Source organism: Wyeomyia smithii, chromosome 3, assembly GCF_029784165.1.
Source record: "Wyeomyia smithii strain HCP4-BCI-WySm-NY-G18 chromosome 3, ASM2978416v1, whole genome shotgun sequence".
Taxonomy (NCBI): Eukaryota; Metazoa; Arthropoda; class Insecta; order Diptera; family Culicidae; genus Wyeomyia; species Wyeomyia smithii.
The window spans coordinates 25,512,837-25,537,989 of record NC_073696.1 but is presented as its reverse complement, the minus strand read 5'-3'; the positions used below and the strand labels follow the sequence as shown (position 1 = coordinate 25,537,989).

General features: G+C 39.9%; 1 protein-coding gene across 2 annotated transcripts in view; it reads right to left on the bottom strand.

The window, feature by feature from the left end:
• The window catches only part of LOC129727498 (NF-kappa-B inhibitor cactus), a 39,718-nt gene extending 18,748 nt beyond the window's left edge, over positions 1 to 20,970 (bottom strand). The window contains exons 1-5 of one of the 2 annotated variants that reach the window (XM_055685374.1): positions 19,903 to 20,970; positions 16,807 to 17,159; positions 9,298 to 9,386; positions 8,979 to 9,230; positions 8,316 to 8,783 (exon numbers count right to left, since the gene is read on the bottom strand). In XM_055685374.1, the coding sequence (XP_055541349.1) occupies positions 8,781 to 8,783; positions 8,979 to 9,230; positions 9,298 to 9,386; positions 16,807 to 17,159; positions 19,903 to 20,336 (1,131 nt within the window). In that variant the 5' untranslated portion in view covers positions 20,337 to 20,970 and the 3' untranslated portion in view covers positions 8,316 to 8,780. Of the gene's footprint in view, positions 1 to 8,315; positions 8,784 to 8,978; positions 9,231 to 9,297; positions 9,387 to 16,806; positions 17,160 to 19,902 lie in introns of those variants that run through there. The other variant, XM_055685373.1, reaches the window with a different exon arrangement.
• Between the last annotated feature and the right edge of the window lie 4,183 nt (positions 20,971 to 25,153).

Sequence of the window (25,153 nt, the reverse complement as noted above, 5' to 3'; positions counted from 1 at the left end):
TTTTGAAACTTTCAATGTACCCGATCCAATTAAAATTTTTCTTACAGCATTCCTCCCAACAGTTAGATCATTTTTGAAGCAGTTGACTGCCCAATGGCCTCTCCTTGCAGCGATTGTATCCTTCGATGCCTAATTCAACTGCGTATATGAAGGATTCTATCTCTGTCTTACAGTGGAATTGTAGAAGTATTTTACCAAAAATTGATTCGTTTAAAGTTTTGATAAATAAAAACAAATGCGATGCATTTTCCCTTTGTGAAACTTGGCTTACTTCAAATATTGATCTCAACTTCCATGATTTTAATATTATTCGCCTTGATCGAGACACCCCATATGGAGGAGTACTTTTAGGGATTAAAAAGTGCTATTCTTTCTATCGTATTAACCTCCCCTCGATTCCAGGCATCGAAGTTGTCGCATGTCAAATGACAATACAAGGTAAAGAGCTTTGTATTGCCTCAATATATATTCCCCCCAGAGCACAGGTTGGGCAACGGCTGCTCTTTGATTTAATAGAACTTCTTCCCTCGCCACGTTTGATTTTGGGAGACTTCAACTCTCATGGCGTGGCTTGGGGTTCCCCATACAATGATAACCGCTCCTCTTTAATCTATAACCTTTGCGATGACTTCGACATGACTATTTTAAACAACGGTGAAATGACACGTATCCCGAAACCTCCAGCGCGCCCAAGCGCTTTGGATCTATCCTTATGTTCGACGTCGCTACGGTTGGATTGCACATGGAAGGTAATCCTCGATCCTCACGGTAGCGACCATCTGCCTATTCTTATTTCAATTACTAACGGGTCAACTCGCATGCGACCAATTGACATTCCGTATGACCTCACACGAAATGTCGATTGGAAGTTATACGAGGAAATGATTTCAAAAGCGGTCGAGTCGATTCAACATCATTCACCACTTGAAGAATACAACCTCCTCGCGGGCTTGATTCTCGACGCCGCGTTGCAAGCCCAAACGAAGAAATATCCCGGCGTAACGATCAAAGAACGGCCTCCCACTCCGTGGTGGGACCAAGAGTGCTCCGATGTCTACACGCAAAGATCCGACGCGTTCAAGGCCTACCAGACGGGAGGTATACCTGGCGACTATTTACGGTATTCGGAGCTTGATACCAAGCTTAAAAGTTTGGCTAAAGCAAAGAAACGTGGATATTGGCGTCGGTTCGTGAACGAAACGTCGAGGGAGACATCGATGAGCACTCTTTGGAACACAGCCCGAAGAATGCGGAATCGCGTAACGGTCAACGAAAGCGAGGAGTCTTCAAGTAGGTGGATATTTGATTTTGCCAGGAAAGTATGTCCGGACTCTGTTCCTGAGCAAAATATTGTTCGCGATGCGTCTCCGGGCCACGACGCGATAGAATCACCTTTTACGATGGCAGAATTTTCAGTTGCCCTCCTGTCCTGTAACAATAACGCGCCTGGATTAGATAGAATCAAATTCAACTTGTTGAAGAATCTACCCGGCAATGCCAAGAGGCGCTTGTTGAACTTGTTCAATAAGTTCCTGGAGCAAAACATTGTACCGCAGGATTGGAGGCAAGTGAAGGTGATCGCCATCCAAAAACCAGGGAAACCAGCTTCTAATCACAACTCTTATAGGCCGATTGGAATGCTATCCTGTATCCGGAAATTGATGGAAAAAATGATACTCCGTCGTTTAGACCACTGGGTCGAATCAAATGGTCTACTATCAGAAACTCAATTTGGCTTCCGCCGTGCCAAAGGGACGAATGATTGTCTTGCGTTGCTTTCAACAGATATTCAGCTGGCGTATGCTCGTAAAGAACAAATGGCGTCTGCGTTCTTGGACATTAAGGGGGCTTTTGATTCCGTTTCTATTGACATTCTTTCGGGTAAACTTCACCGACAAGGATTTTCTCCAATTTTGAACAATTTTTTGCACAATTTGTTGTCCGAAAAGCACATGCATTTTACGCATGGCGATTTGGCAACTTTTCGCATTAGCTACATGGGTCTTCCCCAGGGCTCATGTTTAAGCCCCCTTCTTTACAACTTTTATGTAAATGACATCGACGAATGTCTGGCAAATTCATGCACGATAAGACAACTTGCAGACGACAGTGTAATCTCTGTTACATGAGCCAAAGCTGCCGATTTGCAAGGACCATTGCAAGATACCTTGGACAATTTGTCTGCTTGGGCTTTACAGCTAGGTATCGAATTCTCTCCGGAGAAGACTGAGATAGTAGTTTTTTCTAGGAAGCATGAACCTGCTCAGCTTCAAACACAATTAATGGGTAAAACGATTTCTCAGGTTTTGGTACACAAATATCTTGGTGTCTGGTTCGACTCTAAAGGCACCTGGGGTTGTCACGTGAGGTATCTGATGAAAAAATGTCAACAAAGAGTGAATTTTCTTCGTACAATAACCGGACAATGGTGGGGAGCCCATCCAGGAGACCTTATAAGGCTTTACCAAACAACGATATTGTCTGTTATTGAATACGGGTGTTTCTGCTTCCGCTCCGCAGCAAACACACATTTGATCAAACTGGAGCGAATACAATATCGTTGTTTGCGTATTGCCTTAGGTTGCATGCAGTCGACCCATACGATGAGTTTGGAGGTTTTAGCTGGAGTACTACCATTGAAAAACCGCTTCTGGAGCCTGTCTTCTCGTATTCTAATCAAATGTGAGGTCTTGAACCGTCCCGTGATTGAAAATTTTGAAAGGTTAATCGAACTTCATTCTCAAACCCGTTTTATGACATTGTATTTCAATCACATGTCCCAAAATATTAACCCTTCTTCGAATATTCCAAATCGTGTCGACTTATCAAATACTTCTGATTCTACTGTGTTTTTCGATACATCCATGATAGAAGAAACTCGTGGAATCCCGGATCATTTACGCGTGCAGCAGATCCCTAAAATTTTTTCCAATAAATATCGAAACATCAACTGCGACAATATGTACTACACTGACGGATCACTTCTTGATGGGTCCACTGGCTTCGGTATCTTCAATAACAATTTAACCGTCTCCCATAAGCTCGATAATCCTGCTTCTGTTTACGTCGCAGAATTAGCTGCAATTCAGTACACCCTAGGGATTATCGAAAAAATGCCCACGGACCATTATTTCATCTTTACGGACAGTCTCAGTTCCATTGAGGCTCTCCGATCGATGAAAGATGTTAAGCACTCTCCGTATTTCATGGGGAAAATACGGGAACATCTGAGTGCTTTATCCGAAAAATCTACTCAGATTACCTTAGCGATACCGGGTAATGAGAAAGCGGACTCTTTGGCTAAGGTGGGCGCAACAAACGGTGATATTTATGAAAGACCAATTGCCTTTAATGAATTTTTCGCACTTGTACGTCAGAATACGATCATCAGTTGGCAAAATGCTTGGACCAGAGGGGAATTGGGAAGGTGGTTACATTCCATAATCCCCAAAGTATCGACGAACCCGTGGTTCAAGGGGTTGGATGTAGGTCGGGATTTCATTTGCGTGATGTCCCGGCTTATGTCCAATCACTATAGATTTGACGCGCTCCTCCGTCGTGTTGGGCTCGGGGAAAGTGGTATCTGTGCCTGTGGTGAAGGTTATCACGACATAGAGCATGTGGTTTGGTCATGCCCTGTACACCGTGACGCCAGGTCTAAATTAATAGCTTCCCTGCAGGCCGAGGGTAGACAGCCGGCTGTTCCTGTTCGTGATGTCTTGGCGAGCCGTGACCTATCCTACATGTCCCTTATATACGTTTTCCTGAAATCCATCCACGCCCCAGTCTAGTCCCGTTCCCCTCCGTCTACACCCAACAAAACGACAAGAACACGTTTGAACCTTAAGCACAAAACCAGCAACCAGACCCCGCACAATAGAACCAGGACCCAAGGACTACGAGCCTCTGTCCCAACTCACGACATCGTGGCTCAGCAGAACGAATCCATACATGCCATTCGACGATTATCAGACGACCATTGAACAACAAAACACTGATTGGAAATCCCATGCTAGTTTTAAGTTAGACTTAATTTCAGCTCGTAGTCGGCAGCGAGGATAAAAAATTTGCTTTAGTTTTTAAGTCATCAGATATAATTGGCGCCGTTAAACATTAAATTGTATTTGTGCCGTGTCAAATAAATGTTATGTGAAGAAAAAAAAAAAAATATTCCAAATTTATGCGAACGAAGAAAATATTTGTTCGGTTTCAAACAGGCTGTGCCTTATATGGTATTTACTTCTACAGAATAATAATTGTATTTTGCAATGCGTCGGGATTTGTGACATTTTTCCTGGAAGTAAATTTCAATACTCAACGACCGGTACAAAAAAATCAACGCCTTGGTCTTAAAAACAATATATAAGACCTGGATGCTCGTGAACAGAAGGAAGAAAGAAAGATGTTCATATTTTGTTCGATATTCAAAAATTTTGTAAAATTTATCGTAGATGATCAAACTGTTTAAACAAATTTTATTTATTTTTATTTATTTATTATTATTTATTCTGATTTTATATTTTATCATTCTGAATATACTCAACAAAATAGCGTATTTTAATTACTTTCATGTAAGGAAATCATTATACCTGTTTGTTAAAGACAATGAAATATTATTAAGAATTAAACAACCATTATCTATTTGTTATTTTTGTTTTTGAGAAAATGATATTACCGAAAATTCTATTCACAATTTGCGCAATGACTAATTATCAGTCAGTCTTTAACCTTTATTTTTTTTATAAATTTTTCATACTTTATTGTACATATATTTGCAGAATAAGATCATAAATCAATTCTTTTATGAAAATCAAAATGAGTAACATTTTGCTCTTCAAAGTTTTTGATTGTTTTTACTTAGATGTGGCTTGGTTCCTTTTACTTTATTTATCTTTATTTGTTCTGGAAAATTTAGGATAACGGGCCTATCCACAATTAGTATTAAATACAATAAAAATAAAAACAACGAGATTTGAAGAATATATAGTTATTCAGTTACGGTAATAAAATAATGCATTTTTGAAAGGCCCGTTCGTCATACATTTTAGGCAAAAAATTATTAATTCAAGCCCAAGGCAAAAATCATTGTTAGTGTAGAATCAGCTAACATACAACCAAAGTTTCACTCGCATCGAGTTTGTCACATAAATATTGTCGTCTTCACTTAATCAATTATTCCATTTCAATCGGTATTGCGAACAAGAACAGTCAGATTAGAATTGCTTTTTCAAAATTTTTACAAAACATGTATGATCAGACTATTTTTCGTTAGGGCACTTGGCAAATAAAAAGACCACCTGGTTAAAGTTGGAGGGGGACTGGGGGGAGGGGGCTTACCAAACGACCACGGGGGTTTGTTTGATTGGCATAGTGTCTCTGGCAAAGTTGTAGAGAAAAATATTGTCCTTCCAAAAATAAACACGCTGTGAAAACAATTTTTATTCTGAAAAAATATAAATTTTAATGATATCTTCATCGTTCCAGTATTTTTCTTGTAATTTTTATACAAAAAAAAAAATAAGATTTTTGAAGAATAAGCTTTTTCAAATTAGTTTCAATGTTTCTCTTACTTTTAAAATAAATGAATTTTTTAGTGTTTTTTTATCGGAAAGATAAAATTATTATCTAAAACTTTGCCGAAGACGTCATACTGATCAAAACACTTTTGGCTCTGAAAATATGTGTAATCACAATAATCCTCCCAAAATAGCATTTTAAATAGCTTCTCAGCCTATAGAAACGTCTATGCAAAGTTTGGGCCAAATTAAAAATGACAAAAAATATTGAAACTGGACATTTTTTGTCGAACTGCTCAGTTAAAAAGTAACTTTAACTTATATTAAAAAATGCGCAAAAATATTGACAGCTACAAGTTTACAGAATAGTTAACTTAAAGTTTGTTTTCCTCGAATTGATGAAGATGTCATTTGGTCTAATCTGACTAAACGGTGTTAAAAAAAATCAAAAACACTGGTCGAGAAAAGCGAAAAAAAAATTCCCTAATGCTCAAAATGGTTGCCCTTAAAAGGTATTACAGCTTTTTAACCATTCCTGTGAATTTTGCTGCTTTTAGAGAATACAGAAATGCATCAAAAGGCCGCCGAGTAATTGCTTATCGGATTCGTCGTTTCTACGTTTGCTTAGGAAAATCTCAGTCAAGTCTTTGAAAAAGTTATCTTTGCTAGGGACACCAAAACTCACAGGAACGGTTGAAAACCTACCTACCATCTCTCATGTTTTCCAGTTTGAGCTCTAGGACAAAACTTGGATTTTGAATAATGAAAGTGCTATGAAAGAAGGATCACTATTTTAAACATAGTTTCATTCAAACCAAAAGAATCAGTTCAGAAGTTTATTAAATTATTATTTACAAAGATATTTCAAGTGTGAACTTTAAATCATTTGTATCTATCGCGCTTTTATTACCTGCAATATAAACAATATACATAAATGGATAGGTATATCTTTCAAGATTATAGTTTTCCGTTTTTGATATTCTCGTCATTGTCGGTTTTTTGATATCTGATAGGGGGTTTAGGGGCATAAAGAGCACACGGGGCGAAATGGACACCCCTCTTTTATGCGAAACTATGCATTTTTTTTTAAACAATATGGTATGTGGAACTCTTCCGTAGTTACTAGAGTATCTCTTCATGTGGAACAAAAGTGATTTGTCTGTTTAAAATGTGGAAATATATTGAAAAAATCAACTTGGTTCCTGGATGTAGGAAAAATTATTATTATTGCGCACTACAAAATGAGCTTCTACGGTCGTTTAGATGGCTCAATCAAGTATGTAGACACTTCAGTATGACGTATGGGTCGTACGCCAAATTTCACCATCATTGAAGTTTTGATTTTAAGCTATAATTAGTGTTAAAATCTCATGTTAACTTTAACTAATTCGATAGGGGCGAAATGGTCACCTTTGGGTGGGGTGAAATGAGCACACCTTGTCACATAAACTTGCCTGAAATTCATCTCAGTAGACTTGTGAGTTTGTCTGTTTCCATAGTCAGTGTTTGTTTGCAGTTATGGTGCGGACATATATTAGAAAATCTTTGAGACCGAATCGGTCAGAAAAAGGGACTGCAGGCAGAATTGGCCACCATAAAGCGCGACGGGACATTCACGAAACAAGCTGCCAAGTATCACGGCATCTCGCGACAAACATTGGCCCATTAGTTGTACTTCTACACAGTTTCAAGATATGTTCTATAAGAGTGCTCATTATACCCCGTGGGTGCTTATTATGCCCCAGTGGGGTGCTCATTGTGCCCTACACATTGCTAGTTTTTCATGCATGAATCTAATTTGTGTTTTTCACCATTATACGATAAATTTTTCAATTTGTGAAAAACGTACCTTTAATTTTAGATAGTTAATTCAAGTTTTGCGCTGAAGACAGCTAAAATTTTTTGTAATGCTATGTTTCAGAGACTTTTTTTATATTTTTCGAAATTTCGCGAAACTTGGAGACCAATTTCGTTTCGTCTCGAGAACTCGAAATCCACCTTGATTTCGTTTCGACTAATTTGGCGAAACCGAAATTGAGGGTTGATTTCGTTTCGTTTCGACACCAGAAAAGCCAGTTTCGCACACCCTTACTCAGCAGAATGAGCAGATCAACAACCGGAAAATCCACGCTTAAAAACAACAACATTGCGCCGTGCAAAAGGCATGCATATGTCACGTTCTCATACGCATATTGCGCGGTGGCTACTATATACCCGAACGTCCGGATGTGAATTGACTCGAGAATATTGCGGGTCAATTTTCGATAACAGAGTACCTACTATTTGTAATTTATGATCGACCCAGAGGAAGACTGTATTGATAATGAGTGATGCAGTTTGTACCGGTTGTAGGTGGTTATTTATGATCGGTAGTCAAAGAATACTTTCTCTTGAAAAAAGGTGCTGATTGCATCAGCCGTTCATAACCAGTGCTGATCCGTTTCGAATCGAGTGAGAATGACAGTTCAGATTACATCAATGAAATCAAATGGATAATGATTCAACCAATTCAGCTTTGCATGAGCACATTCCACGACGCGAAATAATTTGCCATCGACACTCGACTGGCCGGGCTGACGTCAATGATCAGTTTTGCTTTGCTTGTCGGTACAATCAGCGGCTTCATTTATAATGCATTGTTTCTGTTTTTTTTTTTAATTCGAAGCATGGTAATGACAACCCATTACTAGGGTTTGCTGTAGTAGAATACAAGCAGACATCGGCGAGAAAAAAAAACAGGTAAAACCGGCAGATGAATCGTTTTCGAAAGAGAAATAATACGGCAGCAACCACAACACATTAGTCGATTAAATGGATTAATTTATTATGATACACATGTACAGAGAAAAAATAAAACATACAGAATAACAGTATATTAATGTCTAACCTAACGGGGCGCTATTCACGCTATTTACAGAACATAAATAATTTCGCTTAACTAGTGGGACTATTGGACAATGATGATTTTTGTAGATAGAGCTAAGTTTTAAACTTAAATGTTTTGTTCCATCATCTCTGAACTGAGTGAAAGTCTTCTGCCCTTAAGAACTAATTAACAACACATGGGACGATGCACGCGTTTTTGCTCGTTCGCTCTTGTCCGCGGTCACGCACGGTTTTTTTGCAACCACCATCACCACCACCACATCCCACCACACCACGTGTGAGCGGTACCATGAGATATAGGAGAGGAATAGAGGGCCCACATACACAACTACACATAGAGATAGGATACGACTAGGTAGTACGCAGCTGAGGAAACGATTACTGAAGGAGAGAGGAGAAAGAAAAAAAAAACAAAGCGTTAGTTACACCAGGCCAAAAATAAGCACCATTTATGAGTTGATTAAATTGATAGAGTTAAATGAACCGATGAATATTCCCTTGGAAACGATTCATTTGCATTCGGTCATAGGCAGCAAGTCGGTTACGAACAACAGAAGCGTGAACGTAAATATTTACCTTTTCATCTTCCTCGCTCTCGTCATCGTCGTAGTCGGACTCCGGTGGACTGAGCGGTTCCGCTCCCCGGTTCTGGAGGCCATTCTGTAGCGTTTGGTTTTGTTGCAGCGCGGCCAACTGGTACGCGGTCAGTCCGGCGTACGTTTCCTGCTCCAGCCGCAGCTTGGGACACTCGTCCAGGAGGAAGTTCACCAGCGGCTCGTTGCCGGTTTCGATGGCAATGTGCAACGGCGTTAGGCCCGATTTGCCTTCCTGTATAGAGAAGAGAGCAAAGTTTAAGCTGGTTGTGGAACGATGGATCGAAGTATGACCAACTTACCCGTGAATTGATGTCGGCTCCGGCGCTGACCAAGTACCGAAGAATTTCAATGTTCGACGTTTCGGCTGCTATGTGAACACATCGTTTTCCTGTGATAAACGAGAAAAGAAAAGCACATTTAGTAATGGGGAATAATGCTGCAAATTTGAATCACCGTATGGAGTGATTTAATAAAGGGAGAAGACATTTCCGGTGGGGATTTTCAAATGACGAACGGACGAAGATTTTTGAACTCTGTGATGTGTCAAATGGTGGTTCGCTGGAAAGATAACGTACTCTTGCGTGGGGTTTGGTCATTTCGAGGAAACATTCGCATCACCAGCCCATTAACGACAGGAGAACTTTGACTGTTCGCAAAAAAACAGTGTTTTCGTAGCACAGGAACCGGTTTTTCAGCTAGACAGAAAACCAGTAAACTTGACAAGCCCACTTTTGCGTTTTACTTAACGTATCGTACGAGATTGCCCCAGTGGGAGATCATAAAACATAACTCGCAAAAGGTTTAGCGCGTTTGTCTTTCTATCCTTTTTACCAGGTTGTTAAATAGCTGATATGGCTCACGTCGTATCGCGAAGCGATTGGAAACAAAGCGCCCCTCAATCAATCTGCCACCGCCATCAAACCAGTATCTCAGCGAACCTGACCTGCTTTGCGGGGTTTGTGTGAGTGAGTCTAAAATGAGGCAAACAAAGCGCGACGACGAACCGAACGATACGATTGCGAACGCGCGCGCGTTCGAGGAGGTAACATAATAGCGAAAAAAACGTGAAAACCCTCTGGAATTCCCAGAACCACTACGTGTTCACGTGTGTGTCAAGCACTCCGCGGCTCCGGGCAGTTGCGTTGCGAGGCCCATTTGAAAAGCCAATCCGGGCGGATTGGATCAACGGCTGAGTCTGATGATGAAGACAATCTCATTGTTGCGTGATTAATTTCCGCTGTCCGTTGAGCGAATATTTGGGGAATATCCCCGATTGCGATTGCTGTTGCTAGGGAATGCCCTCAAGGAAATGGATCTCGTTTATAGCGCAGCCAATTGCCACGTGCCTCTGAAGGATGCTGCAATCAGTGTGCAAGCATGCTTATCTGACATTCTTCTTCTCGTTGAATGGAGTGTCAACATATGCTAAGTTCATTCATCACCGGACCGACCGTGTGTGTGTGACTGTGCACTCGCAAAACCCGGATGATCATTAAAAGCCACAGTTCTGTCTGCTTAGTCAATTAACGGGTGTTGTTTTTTTTTGCTCTCTCGATAGTTCAGCTGACAATTGGTGACGTCAGGAGTCGTAATTCTGCCGGTCATTATTCGAACTGAATTAATGCGTTCTAATGAGGAGAATATAATTGGCTGGGTAAATTCGCCTCGTAAAAGGATCTTTCTGATTGTCGATAGAATGGACGTGTGCGAGGGAGAGTGTGAGGTTTAAAGTGCTCACAATTGTCTCAATAATATCTCTTTAAATAATGTAAAATTTCGGTTCATCGTCCTAAAATTTGAGTTCCACTGCACTGATAGACGACGTGTGAGCAGGGATTTATAACATGCTAACAGTAGATCGTTTAATTGTCCGGTAAAGAAGGTTGTTACGAACTTTTCGAAAAAGCTTTGAGACATCAAAATAGTCTTATGGCTCATTAAGGCTAACATTAGTTGACCTGTTGGGACGGGGAAATTCTGTCAATTTTTACTTGCGCGTGATTGGGTCATTGTTCGTGGAAATTCGACCTTGAAACTTTTCATCAATTTTCACTGCCAAAAAGATACAAAGTGGAATTCCATAGCGCCTTTCACCTTCATCCTAGTCTAATGATGTCTTCGGAGCAATTGTTTGTACGAATGACCCACATAACCTCAAATTGTCAAAAGTTATGAAAAGTGTACTATATTAAAAATAAATTGAATAACTTTTTTGTGTTAAAAGATAGGGAAATGGTTTATTTGCCAGAATTATAGAAGATTTGAAAATATGAAACTTTGCTGAACAAACGAAATTCCTGTCTTCATTGGGTAGTATATTCTATAGAAATTACTTCAAATTTAGTATTTTGTACTTAACTTTTGTTAGTTGCATTTTACAAGAAAATGTTGTTTCAAGTTTTTTGTCGAAGACCACATATCTCCAGGGTTTTTCCTAAATTATAACATAACATAAATTATAACAACTTCAAGAACGTATAGGGTAGAAAGTGGGTGGACAAATGGAATTCACAACAGTTTGTAGTACTTGAACAAAACTTAGAGGAAAAGTATTCATGATTTCACTTACCCCTTTTCATCCTATACGTTCTGAAAGTTATCGAAAAAATAAGCTAAAATATGCTATAACTTCGTAAGGAAAAATGCTAGAGATGTGTTTTCTTCGACAAAAATGTGTCTTGTGTGCCCCAATAATCCCTCCGAACAACATTTTCTTGTGAAATGCAACTAACAATAATTAGGTAACAAACACTAAATTTTGAATAACTTCCATATAATTAACTTAATTTTATAACTTTATACCCAATGAAAATAGGAATTTTGCTTATTCAGCAAGGTGTCATATTTTGAAACTTTGCCAAATGAACTATTCATCTTTTTTGTAACCATTGCGACCCTTGTTTTGATCTTTTCCGTATAACTATTCCTCTTTCTCTTGACACAAAAAAAATGTATTTTATCATAGTAATCTTTTCATAACTTTTGATAACATGAGATTATGTGAATCACTCATACAAACAATTGTTCCACGCTATGGAGTAAAGGTCCACTTTTAGCCTTGTTGGACCACTGCACACTGATTCCAAAACTGCAAAACCGCGATCGAAATTATTTTGATCAAAAAAGTGATTCTAGAGCCGTAGTGTCTTCAAAAAAGTTGTTCCATTATTTATTATCCATGTTAAAGAAGTTACAATTTGGTGCTTAATCTACTCAACAGTGAGAAACGAATTTAACTTTGCTCATTTTGGAATATAAAAATTCACTTTCTTCGGCAAAGTTGTAGCACATTCTGAAAAAATCTACCAATTTAAATAAACTGTTGTGAAATTTTCTATAAATTACCCCGAAAATCAATTGTTTCCAATTTAACTTTTTGTAGTGATTTTCTACAATTTTCCAATGTTCTACAATATTGTTTGCTACAACGAAACAAACAATTTCTTCGAAAGAAGTTTATTTTCATCTCACATATTTCTTTGGTTATTGACGATTTTTATTAGAATAATTTACTAATGAAAACTAGTTACTTGTTGCTCAAAATAATTGATTTTGGAGCCGTAGTTTCTTCAGTACAGTTGGTTTTGTTCAATTTTTCATTGTCGCATATAAAAACCCACGTTATTGAGTAAAGTTGTAGCACATTTCATATCAAACAACTTTATCGAAGACATCTTACTGATGTGAAGTTTTCCTCAGAATGCTCTTAAAATATTTTTTTCATTATAACTCTTCATTGTGATTTTCTACAATTTTCCAATGTTCTACAATATTGTTAACTATAATCAAACATACAAGTTCACCGAAACAAATTTATTTTTATCTCTTATACTTATTTAGTTATTGAAGATTTTTATTAAAACAATGCACTAATTTACTTACAGATATGTACACAGGAAACAGCGAGAGACAAATACACTAAAACTGCATTGAACGATAATTTACTTATGCTTTAATGTAAATATGGTTTAATGTGCAGATATTTGCAGATTTTGTGGATATCTGTTACTAAATTTGTGCATTTTCTATTAAACATTATCAATAACCAAAAATTATGAGAGATAAAAATAAACTTTCTTTGATGATAATGTTTGTTTTGTTATGACAAACGAAATTGCAGAACATTGAAAATTGTAGAAAATCACTATGAAGAGTTATATTGAATGAACTGATTGCTAGGGGCAATCTATAAAAAACTCCACAAAAGTTCATTTAAATAGGCAGTTAGAAGTATGGTATTAGACAAAGATGTTTCTCATAGAATGTGCTACAACTATGCCGGACAAAGTCATATGCAATATGACTAACTAGATTTTTTTTCTCAATTTTGGGTGGATTAGTCACAAAATTGCAACTTCTATAAAATGGAGAATAATTATTGGATAAACTTTGCTGAAGGCACTACGGCTCCAAAATCAATTTTTCGGGGACAAAAGGTTTTAGGGTTTTGGAAACAGTGTGCAAAGAAATAACTGAAGTATCGAAAAATTGTTCTTCATTTCATCAATCCAACAACATATTGATTATTGTAATCCATCATGAAGTTATACAAGTATTACCGTTTGAAATATTTTATTTCGACGTTACACATTGGTTTCAGTTTCCGTAGAATGTTATCCGATAGTGCAATAAGACATAGTCCTACGTCAAAAAGTTAAAGTAAAATGCTTGAAAGTACACAAAAAGAATATTACGATCACTTGATTGGCAAAACGTTGAGATATTCATCCGACAAGTGTGAAATCCTCTATCCACATAAGCTCGAGAAAAGGAATGAGAGAATGACTTTCTCTGACTCCAACCTCTACAAACTCAATTCAGATTGATTTGGATATGAATAAAAATGACGAAATTCTGCGATTTCCAGGAGTGGTTCTTTATCCAAAGTGAACGACAATGATAAACTTGAATTACGATAAACAGGTTGGCAGATTGTTTTGCTGCATAAAATAAGTCAAAACTTGACACAGATTCGTAAGATTATAGGAAAATTTACGTCGCGTGGAGCGATTTTTGTAGCAAACAGAAATGAAATGTATTTGAGCGAAACAGATGGAGAACTAAACTTAAACGATCCTGCAATAAAAATTGAAGATTCATTAAAAATCTAATTTTGAACAGAGATGACAACTTTGGTGACCATGTGGAAGAATATGATTCATTACAATGCGGAAATCCAGAAAAATCTAGGCGAAATATGAAAGAGTGGATACAAGAAGTTTGTCATTATTGCACAAAAAAAAATAACCATTGGTAGAGGAGAGATTTCCTAATTTTTAACTAAAAACAGCTGTGGAGAAACTCGAACCAACGATGTCTATCGTCAACGGAAAGATCAAATATATTTGTGATCCTGGATTATTTGGTACAGACCAAGGGAGTTACAACATTAGTCGTTTACACGATACCCTTTGTGATGAATGCAGTAGAATGGATGTAGATTCAAATTTGCATAAAATCAAGAAAAAAAATGACGAAAGAATAGTTTGGGAACCGTTCCAGGCTCTTTTTCACGAATCCGAAAGATTTGCTGTCTATGAGCAAAGGTAAAAAAGACTACACTATCAAATGCGTGCATTTTGATGGACAATGAAACATAATGGAAGAGAGGATTCCTCCATGACTCTTCCAGAGCCACGAGTAAACATGCATTGGTGAACGAATGATGCTGATGACATGATACTGGGTAATGTGGGTCAAACAAATGATTTTAAGGTCAATACTAGGGCACAATTAAGGAAATACTGCGCCCATAAATGCGATCGCCAAACTCACAACGGAACTGTTTTTTTTAAAGGAGGTGCCTTAGTTGAAAAATTAGATGCAAATAAAACAAGTTTTCATAGCAAAACCACCAAAATCAGATTAAGAATTCATACGACCAAAACAGGAATCGGTCGCACAATGGTAAAGCCAACTATGGACGCTGCAAAAAGCTGGTTCCACGCAGCTAAAATTAACAAGAAATCATCACTGTATCGCTAATGCGCTATCTACAATCGGACGGCCCGCCGTGCACAGCTGTGTAATGCCTGGGAAAACCCCTTTTTAGCAAGTACAGGTACTTCTACGCTGGAACAGAAAATAGCGTCCACAACCTTCCGGGGCAGGTGTAGGTGATAGCGGAGGAAACGATTCGATAGGAGAGTGCGTGGCAATGGAACAACTACAACCACTTTTCCAACAATCAATAGCGACGACTATTAATAAGCGCAGGATACCCCAAGCTTCCACCACTTTATCTATCTGCTATAATATACAACAACGAAAAGCCAGCCGCTATTTTCCACTAAAGCTGAACGTTGTGTTGTGTATTTTTAACGCGTCATGCCCCACGAGGTGTAGACCGACGATGGACGCCAAAGGGAGGCGAGCGCAAAACGAGGTAATCAAAACAAAAATAGCGAACGTTTACTAGCTTCTCAATGATGATGATGATGATCGGATTGTGTTGGTATGCATGGCGTTTAAACAACTACGAGCCTGAACCAGATTGGTATGTTTGCCGCCTTCACGATGGGAACCTACACGAAAGAGAGCACGGCATTGGGAAAAACCCAAACCCAAGTCCGACCTCGCGTGTAAGCATTCGAGTAGCTGCGAGTGATACAGTGTGTGGCAAGAGGAAACCGACGGAACGAACCACACAAACAACCAACTTTCCTCGCACAGTTGGTTTCGTAAAAACGAATTTAAATCGATGCCATCGGCCGGCATGCAGCTCGCGGGGGGGGGGGGGGGGACACGTCGCACACCATCTGTCGTCCGCGCGGGGGTTACGCAAGGCCAAAAGAGCAGATGCCTCTGGGAAAGCCCCAGCAAGAAACGACACACGAGACCTGACCTTCTTTCCACTTAGCACGACAGCAGCATGTTAATAATGTTAAGGAAGGAGCAACAGCGGAGCTATTTCAAGCGAACCAGACGGGGAAAGCCCGAAAAAGCCATCCAAGAGAAAGCGACACAAAGGCTTCTTCCGCCTTTCCTCGTCCCGTGCGGTTTTTTCTTCTTCTTTTATTTGCGAAACCCACGACCATATCGAGAAGAGGGTTGGATTTTTCCCATCGCAACAGCACCGGTTTTACCCGGTCTGCGCAAGTGATTCACATGACTTTGCTTTTTTTCGACAAAGTCGACGTAAGTGGGAAAGCACCTTCGGTGTTTGGTAAGTTTTCCACTGCCGCATAATTCGTCAATTAGCCTTTGGGTGAGGTGGATTTCGGCGCAGCCGAAAAGGAACCTCCAACATTAGAAAAAAAAAAAAACGAAACACGCAAACATTCACGCGCACACATCGCGCGGGGTCTAAAATTAGCGAGTCGGGAAAACCTAATTTTAGCGGGTAGAGATATTTTCTCGCAGTGGCGGCGAAAATTCCACCGTCGAGTTATTTTCCTTACCCCGCTATACTAAAATTACTGTGCACTGGCGAATAGGAAAAGCAAAAATCCGCCGGCAGTAATTTTTTTTTTTTTGCTTATTTAGCCGCACTATGACGGCGAAAACGGGATAGCAGTAGTAGCAGCCGCGCAATTTGGGTTTTTTTCTCGCTGGCATCTATCTTCTGCGGAGCATGAATTTCTATTTTTACATCGGGCGCGCACAACCCGCGAGTCGCCGTCGTTATTACCATAAAAAGACCTGTTTACCGTCTATTCAATTTCGTTCGTTTGTTGACCCGACCGCCGGTCGCGGTTCGGAGGAGGCGGCGAAATATGAGATCACTCCCGATCGGAGTTATGTTTTTCCCCAGACGCTTTTCCCAGTGGTTGATCAACGGGAGACAAAGCAAGTGTAGTTAAACTTACCATTTCTGTTCCACTGCTCGAGATCCTGTGGAATTTTGATGGCTGCTGGCAGAGCTGGATTAGACTGTGACAGCTCGTGCAGAGTGAGTGGCGTCAGTAGTTGCTGGGCGCAGTCGGTGTGGTTGTGGAGGCACGCCAAATGTAGGGGCGTATTGCCTTCGATGTCGCGAATTCCCAGCTTGGCACCGGCCATCACCAGTCGTCGTACAATCCGTGGTTGCGCCGTTAGGACCGACAGGTGCAGCGGCGTTTGACCGAAGTCATTCTGCATGTCGAGCCAATACTGAGGGGCTACCTGCAGCAACTTCCAGACGAGATCGGTGGCCTCGTGGATCACGGCCAAGTGAAGGTATCTGCGGGAAAACATAAAAAATTAATTATGAGTACGCTGGATTGTACTTGGGAACATAAGGGGGTTTGTTTTGCCGCTTCTGCTCACTTCTCGATGGGGTGACAACAGCAAATAAACATCGTGGATTTTACGCGTGCTTGTGATGGACGTAGAAAGAGAGACAGACTGAGGCGTAGATGAGAACAGGCTGTGTGAGGGGCGCTAACGAGTTCTAGAAGTGCCGAGCAAACTTGTTTCGAGAGTCAGCCAGAGATAAGCGTCTTAGCGCGTACCGACGTTGGAGGAAGTTTCCGGGAGAAACTGACGGTATAGTCTATCAGTCTGTCTGTGACCCACGCTGCAGTAAACACATCGGTAGTCGAGGTTTCTCGAATTCTAGCAGGAAATGATTCAAGACGTTTCGGTAATCATGGTCGCGCCGCTGCTGTCACTTGCATCTTCATCGGTTGATGATTACGACGATGAGTGATTTTATTTTCCAGCTAAATAACAGTTTCTGTGCAACGTAAAGTTCTCGGGGTTTCTCCTTCCGTTCATTGATGGTGGTCATAAGAAACTGCTTTCTTATGACGTGGTTTGTTATTGAGCAAATTACTCCATGGGATTGGCATTTGGAGCTTGAATTAGCTCAAATAGTTTGTAGTGTAGAATTAATCCTGGAGTCCTTGCAAACTCTTATTCAACTGGCAAATATCTTTCATTCTTTTTGCATTATTAAGCTCTGTGAGTTTCTAGGTTGTCCCTAAATTGATATTAAAAATCTTCTGTTTCATCACCATCAACTATTGCAAAGACACAATTAAGATTGAGCATGAGACTTTCTTCTTCATATAAGTTTGCGTTAGGGGTAAAACAGTAGTTGAAACTTTTCTTAATGTCCCTCAAAATTACTTTTCAACTATTACAACTCAAATCATCCAAAACCAAAATTACGAATCAGTTAACTTTATACAAGTGTACGGAAAATTCCCACTTCAACCTGCTCAAGCGCAAATCGATAAAAGTACCCTTCGAATCTTTTTCCACCGTGGTTTTCCCACCGAACTCCTCTCCCAATCTCGAACGCAATCATCCAATTACTAAATTTCCCATGTTCCCGAACCAGCAACTCTTGGTTGCTCGTACGAGAGCGCGATCGCGCTCTTTCTTCGGCAACAAACTCCGGCTGCTTCAGACTGTCGGACAATTTTTTAATTTTCCCCAATCAGCGTCGTTAATTGAATTGATTTTCGATTTCCGCTGACCGCTGATCGACCGATGCACAGAGGCAGAGAGACCGGATCCTTTTTTCCTATAAGCGATCGCGTCACCCCCGTCGGTCGCGGTCGCCGGCCATGGCCGGAATGGAAATACCGACCATTGCGGTGGGATTTTACCCCCTCAGCAGAGGCAATTATCGTGAACCGGTGCTGGAATTCCTGCCGACCGGAGGAGCGTGCCATCGGAGCTACTTTTGCAACTAATTGAAATTGAAAATTAACCCAAACCGATTGCTTGCTCGCGCGCGCGGTCTGTGATCTGTGGGGAATTATTTAACACAATCATCGACGCAGCAATAAACATGGGAATCCCGCTGGGGCTATCGCCGGGGAGGCATCGATTGTCCGTTCGATGTGCAGAGGGTAAATAGGGGAATATTTGTTTTTTTTTTTTCCTTTTTGTTTTAGATTGCCGCAAATTAACAGACCCGCAGAGTGCGGATAAGTGCCCGAGCTCCGCGCGTTCAAATATTCCCAAACTCGGACAATAAGGCTAATGACATACTGAGGCGTCAAATGAAGCGAAGCGTTGAGCGTATTAGAAGCGGAATAAACAGAAGCGTTGGGTGAAGCTTGCTATGACATACTGGAGCGAGCGTCGCAAATGCGTTGTGTTGTCATATTCCTAGATTCCAGCAGCGATTTCGTTCAAAGGAAATATGAATTCGATCAATAAAGATTTGTTTGCTTCTTCAAGCACGGTAAATCACGTTTTTAGTAAACATAAAGATTTTTTATGAAGTAAATTAATATTTCTGAAGTCAGTTGCGCTACACACGTAGTAAAAAATATAAGAAATTATTTTAAATTTTAAACCCGCTGTCCCCGAATAAGGTTCAACTAGTTTATGATATCTGTTAGGCTTTGAATAACCCCTGTGAGCACAGCTAGTTACTCAGCGGCTGGCGTTTCGCAACTAAAGAAGTTCAGTATGTCAATCAAAAATACCAGTGTTATTTTCCTGACGACCTGAAAAATTTTCCCGATATTTTCTTTATTTAAGACCAAAATAAGGCGAATATAAAGCACTTGGCGATATCAGGTTTAGTCTGAACATGGTATTATTGCACTAACATTTTTTAAACATTTTAACATTTTGTAAACGAAAATGTTTTCTATTTGCTTTTTTTCAATTACCAAACCAAAACAATGCAAATATAAAGCACCTTGCAATGAAAGGATTAGTCTGAACAAGGTATTACCGCGTAAGTATACGCGCGTCAAAACACTACTCGTTCTGTTTCGCCGCCTCTACCGACGCGTCGTTGCCGCTCGAATATGACCGGTTTGAGCGTTTCATATAGACGTTCGAAGAAGTAGCTCGGACGCTTTTGCGACGCTTCTTGCTTCGCTTCATTTGACGCCTCAGTATGTCAATAGCCTAAGGCGGCAGACGAGTGTGTTTGTGTGTGCGAGCGTGTTGTTGATAAGAGCGGGAATTACATGATGGAGGAAAATAAAAATAAGAAAAAAAAATCTACTTACGTATCTCCGTCTTCGTTCTGCCGTAAGTCCATTTCCCGGCTGTATGTGGTCGGTTTGTTCCGGCCCACATTCATTTGTTGCATGCCTTTGCACAGGTCGTTCATGTTGTCCACCTTCATCGATTCGCTAGTGCGGAGCTGTTGTTGGCTCGAATCGAGATCTACGCCGGAGTCGAAGGTTTGTGAGTCCTCTTCCTGCTGCTGCTGATGTGCAGCGGTTGCTTTCTGGCTGCCGGACTCGAACAACGGTTCCAGCGGGGTGTCGTGCGACACGCTCGAGAAGTTATCCGAGCTCAGATTTTGCCCCGAGTGAAACCCGGAATCGACGGCACCGCTGTCCGTAGCTAGCTTGTCCGATTCCTGCTTGTGTCCGTCTGCAAGGGAAAGGTAAGTATAACCTCCGGCTCCTGCTGCGCCTCCCTTTGCTGAATGCATCTTTTCTGTTTGGTTCCAAGGATTTGATTACTTGTTTCTTGTCTCTCCTGCCTGGCAAAGCACTTCCCTAATTTCTAACCAGCTAAACAATAGCTCACTTTAGGCCTGTCAAGTTTTTTTTCTCTCTCTACGTTTATTATGATCACCACCCACAAACACAGAAACCTTCGCTTTCTGCTGCAGCGAAATCTGGCAGTCAAGTCAAGGGAGAATGTCGTATTTGTCTAATCAGGTATTCAATCGACGGACAAACACAAGATGGCGATCGCTTTCAAACTACTAGTTTTCCACGCGACTCTAGTTTTCCACATATTCTCCGCGGATGCGAAATTAGCATACGCGTATTACCGTTTTCCGAGCGGGTAAAGTTCTGCGAAATGTCACACTGCTAGTGTCGCGAATCCCGTGAGGCATTTAATATTAGGGGCGGATGGCAAGATACGAGCAAAAAAAACTACTGCGACTGGTGACACAATCGTGAGGCAATATGATGATGACAGCGCGCACACACACACAAAGCAACGAACGAGTTTTTGAATGAAAGCTTCGTACACTCTGGCTTCTCTACGTCAACTACCGAACTGAACACTTCCAACGCGCTTCGCAGTCCAAATCGAACTAAACTGTTGCTGAAGTGAACGGGAGAAGTAATGCTGGTGTGTCCGTGTATGGGTGCGGGTTTTCTACCCTTTACACGGTACACACTTTATGCACGCGCGAATGCGACTCTGCAGAACAGGTGCATGAGTGTGCGTGTGGGGTCGACGGGGAAAACACCACCAAAGGCAAACTTTGGTGTTTTTACTTTTCGGGTTGATTACGTATAGACGTAGGTAAATAAATAAAACTTTTCGGAGTCCCGTGTCGTGTCGTATCAAGCGCAAAGCACCGTTTGATATTTGTACTTAGACGATTTTTTCAATTTAGTCATAACTTAGCTGCCGTTAGAATGGAATAAGTATGCTCGCTAAGCAAAAATTTTACGCCACTAAACATTAACCGAAAAGTGTAGCGTTGCTTATTTATTAACGCTAATTGCTTAATTTGAATTAGCAAAATGTTTAATCACTAATGGCTCTTTTCATTAAATATACTTACAAACACAAATAATTAAGTTGCACAAACAACCTATAGTGTAAAATATTTCTTAATCGAGTAGTCAAGACAATTAGAAAGTTAAAATACTGAAAACCATTGCCATTTTTGAATAATTACAAATTTTAACAAGATGCGCAAAAGATTTCGTAATTAAATTTGTTACAAATCTGAAAAAAAACTACCTTAAATTTAAGATTCAGATTTAAAATTTAAATTTAAAAAATATTTATTAGTTCAGTAGAAATGCAAATATATTTCTCTGACTCCAAAAAGTTAAATCTTCACATTCGACACTTCTAAGCACCCTGATAAGAGGATAACTCGAAAACCAACACATATACAAGACCGAGTACGGTTCTCCGCTTGTGAAAACTCGATATGGTTGCCGGCGGAGATTGTTGACTAGAGTCGTGTGTTGTATGCAGAAGGTGCGGTGATTATTAGACGTTTATGTTATGCTGGCCGATTGGTTCGTTGTTGGGAGAATTTCAAAGGCTGATGGAGGGCCACATTTGATAAAAAAAAAAACTCTTCTGTGCATATGCCCCACCATTAACTCAAGAATTATAAGGCAATCCACGGGTGACGTTTGACTGCTTGTACGTTTGTTTTTGTTGCTGTTTTTTAAGCTGCAAAACCAAAACCAGACCCATGTCACGGCGACTGTGGCCTGAAGCCGCCGCCGATGATGATGGCGCTACTGTTAAGGATATGATCTTAAGCTCCGTTCATTGTGCCGCATAGGCTGTTGCACATTTTTTTCGCGTGAAAAGTTCTAATGAATACATATCAATATGAATATTGAATTTATGATCCAGAACGTGTTGAAACATGTCTGGACATATCTATTTATGTCCTGCACAACATCTAGAGAACGAACGAAACAAAAAAAACATTCTTCGCTTTTAAGATTTCTACACACCACTTGCAGCAACAGCTGATCTTGCATGAACGAAGCTTATTCGGCTGTTTCGAAAGCACTGACAGCCTTTTGACGTAAAATCGAGCCAGAGAGCCAGAGAAAATTGGCTTCAAGCAAAATGTTTGGGAATGACGTTCGTGACATGGATGTGACCAAAACACGACCAAAACCGAAATCTTTTAATGTCGGCAATAGTACCAAAAGTGGTTTTTTATTGTTGTATATAGGATTGGCACTCGCGATACTAGAGCTACCAATCTGATAACATTTGATTTTCACGCTTCTGGATTCGAATTGTATCCAAGTTGTGACCGATCGAACATACATAAAGCTGTCATAAGTTGAAAACAGACTGAAATCAGCTGATCGCAACTGTCTCGTGGATTGCCTTATTCAACTATTAAGTTTCTTGGATACTCTTCCTTACGGTGGCTCTAACTTTAAATGTATACAACTTGGAGAAGTTCTACTGGTTTCCTTTGAAAACTGAGAAAATTTTTAATGTTTGCACTATTCAAACTGTAGTTTCTCGAAAACTACGGCAGATAGACGGTTGATGTCGAAGAACCAACACAGCAGAGCGGTTTGAAACGTTCAATTTGAGTTAACACAGTAATGTTAACGTTTTTTTGTGAAAAATTATTAAATAGTACTATTCTTGAACATTTATGCTTCCAAAAATGTTATTTTAACATTGATTTATACATGTAAAAGCTGCATCTAGTAGGAAATCTCAGCTTTCAAATGAAGTGAAGTTTCAAGTTAATTCCACTTTAAGGAAGAAGACTCGAAAAACCTTGAAGTTTAATAATTCTGAGTAGATTAAAGTTAGAGCATATACGTAAAAGATTCTTTTTCATCAAATGTGGCCCTATACCAGCCCCCGAAATACTCCTAGCAAGAAACCAATTACCTTATATACCAAGCAACCCTTTCTCGTGTGCTTCTAATAAGATTTTGAGCCTATTGAAAATTAAAGATTTTAAAAGCACACAAAAATTGAAATTTGATGGATGAGAAAAAATCAAATTTAATTTTTATTTTTGGCGTTTGCTAACTATAGCGAATAAAGTAAAAAAGTTGGTAAAAAGCACTTGATTGATCCTTTTCATATTATCACATGCTAGCCGTGATCCTACCGTCTTTTGGGTCAATTTGTACATTTAAATTTTAAGATATTTCTAGAGAAACATTTCAAAAGGTCCTATCTGCTTTTATCGATTTTTTGATCGATCACTTTCATTCAATCACCACAACTTATCAAACACCTTTTATGACACGTTATTTGCACAAGTTGATAGCAGAGGGATCACTCTAGCCTTCTGAATGAAAACCACGGTTGGGATAGTAACTAAAGCTAAACCATTACCAAAATGAAAAGCCGCTCCGAAAAAACGATGAAAGCAGATAGGACCTTTTGAAATGTTTATCTAGATTAACTTAAAACACAACAGTTCTTCTGATTCACCGTTATGTTATTAATTTAAAAAGAAACCTCAACAAAAGTAATCAAATCCTTGGAAAGCCACAGAGACAATCAGTACTGCGAAAAACTCACCAAGGCTCCAAATTTGAAGAGATAATCCAAAAGGCAGGTTACACCACAAATCACACAATCACGTTTCCTTCTCTGTCTCTCTCGCAACACTAACCAATCAACTGAAACACCAAATTCTACTGAAACTTTCCTTACGTTCTGACAACTTATCTCGACACTCGCGTTCAGTAGATCCAAAATTCTAACCGTATTTGTTTGCAATGTGTTATCGCACCGGAGCAAGAACCTCGAATGACCCTAGGATGCATTCGGCGCTCGAAGGAAACCTTCAGCCAGCTGTGTCGAAGCAGAAAATGGGAAAACACCACTCTGCTATCCTTGTGCTTTCGGGCTTTTGGGCACCGAAAGGAGATGGGAAGAGAATAAAGGAAAACCCCAGCAATCGGACCCTTGCCGGCACTGCCACACATGGTTGCGGATCAGGACTCGGGAAATAACGCGCCTCTCCGGTGAGGAAAATGATTGAATTTGGTTTTATTTGAATTTGATTTTTTTTTAATGATGTTCGATTAATTTCGAGGATTGACGTCGAATGTATTAAAATTCAAGGGGCATGACAAAGTTAACTTTGTCTCTCTCATAAGACTTTTACGATACTTAGTATTACATAAGAAATTTGTTTACTCTTCACCAACCTCTTATTGAAACTCTTTGGTGTCTTTTTTTGCGGAGTAAGAGCAATGATGTTAAAATAGCCAATAAACCGAGGGGCAAGATACAGCTGTTCTATAACATTTATTGATTACCTAAATTTTATCACGGAATTTTCTGGCACTGGAGTCAAGGATCAAAGGATCAAAGACATTGATGTCTGGGGTCTTAACTTGATATTTATTTTTTGGTAAAATATTTTTTGTCTTACAAATATAGAATATTTTTTCTGTTTATTTTACAACAAATGAAACCGCGTTTATGCACAGAATTCCACAGTATGAATCCTTCATAAAGTTTTCATCCACAGATAGACTCTCAAACTCCCAAGCAGCATATAAATTCATAATCATTGATATAAAACAAAAACTCACCTCTAGTTTCTTCGGCAAACAGAGAAAGCACGAATCGATCGGACTTTCACACCATCTGGCGGCCTTTCGCAATGGCCGCGGTAGGTATTTCCGTTCTTCCGGAAAACCCCGGGGCTCACAATAAACCCAGAGAACATGAGGAGAGCGCATGCGGCACACGGTGTTGTTGTTGATTAACTTATGCGGAAGGGACCTTTGTTTACTAGGCGCCTTC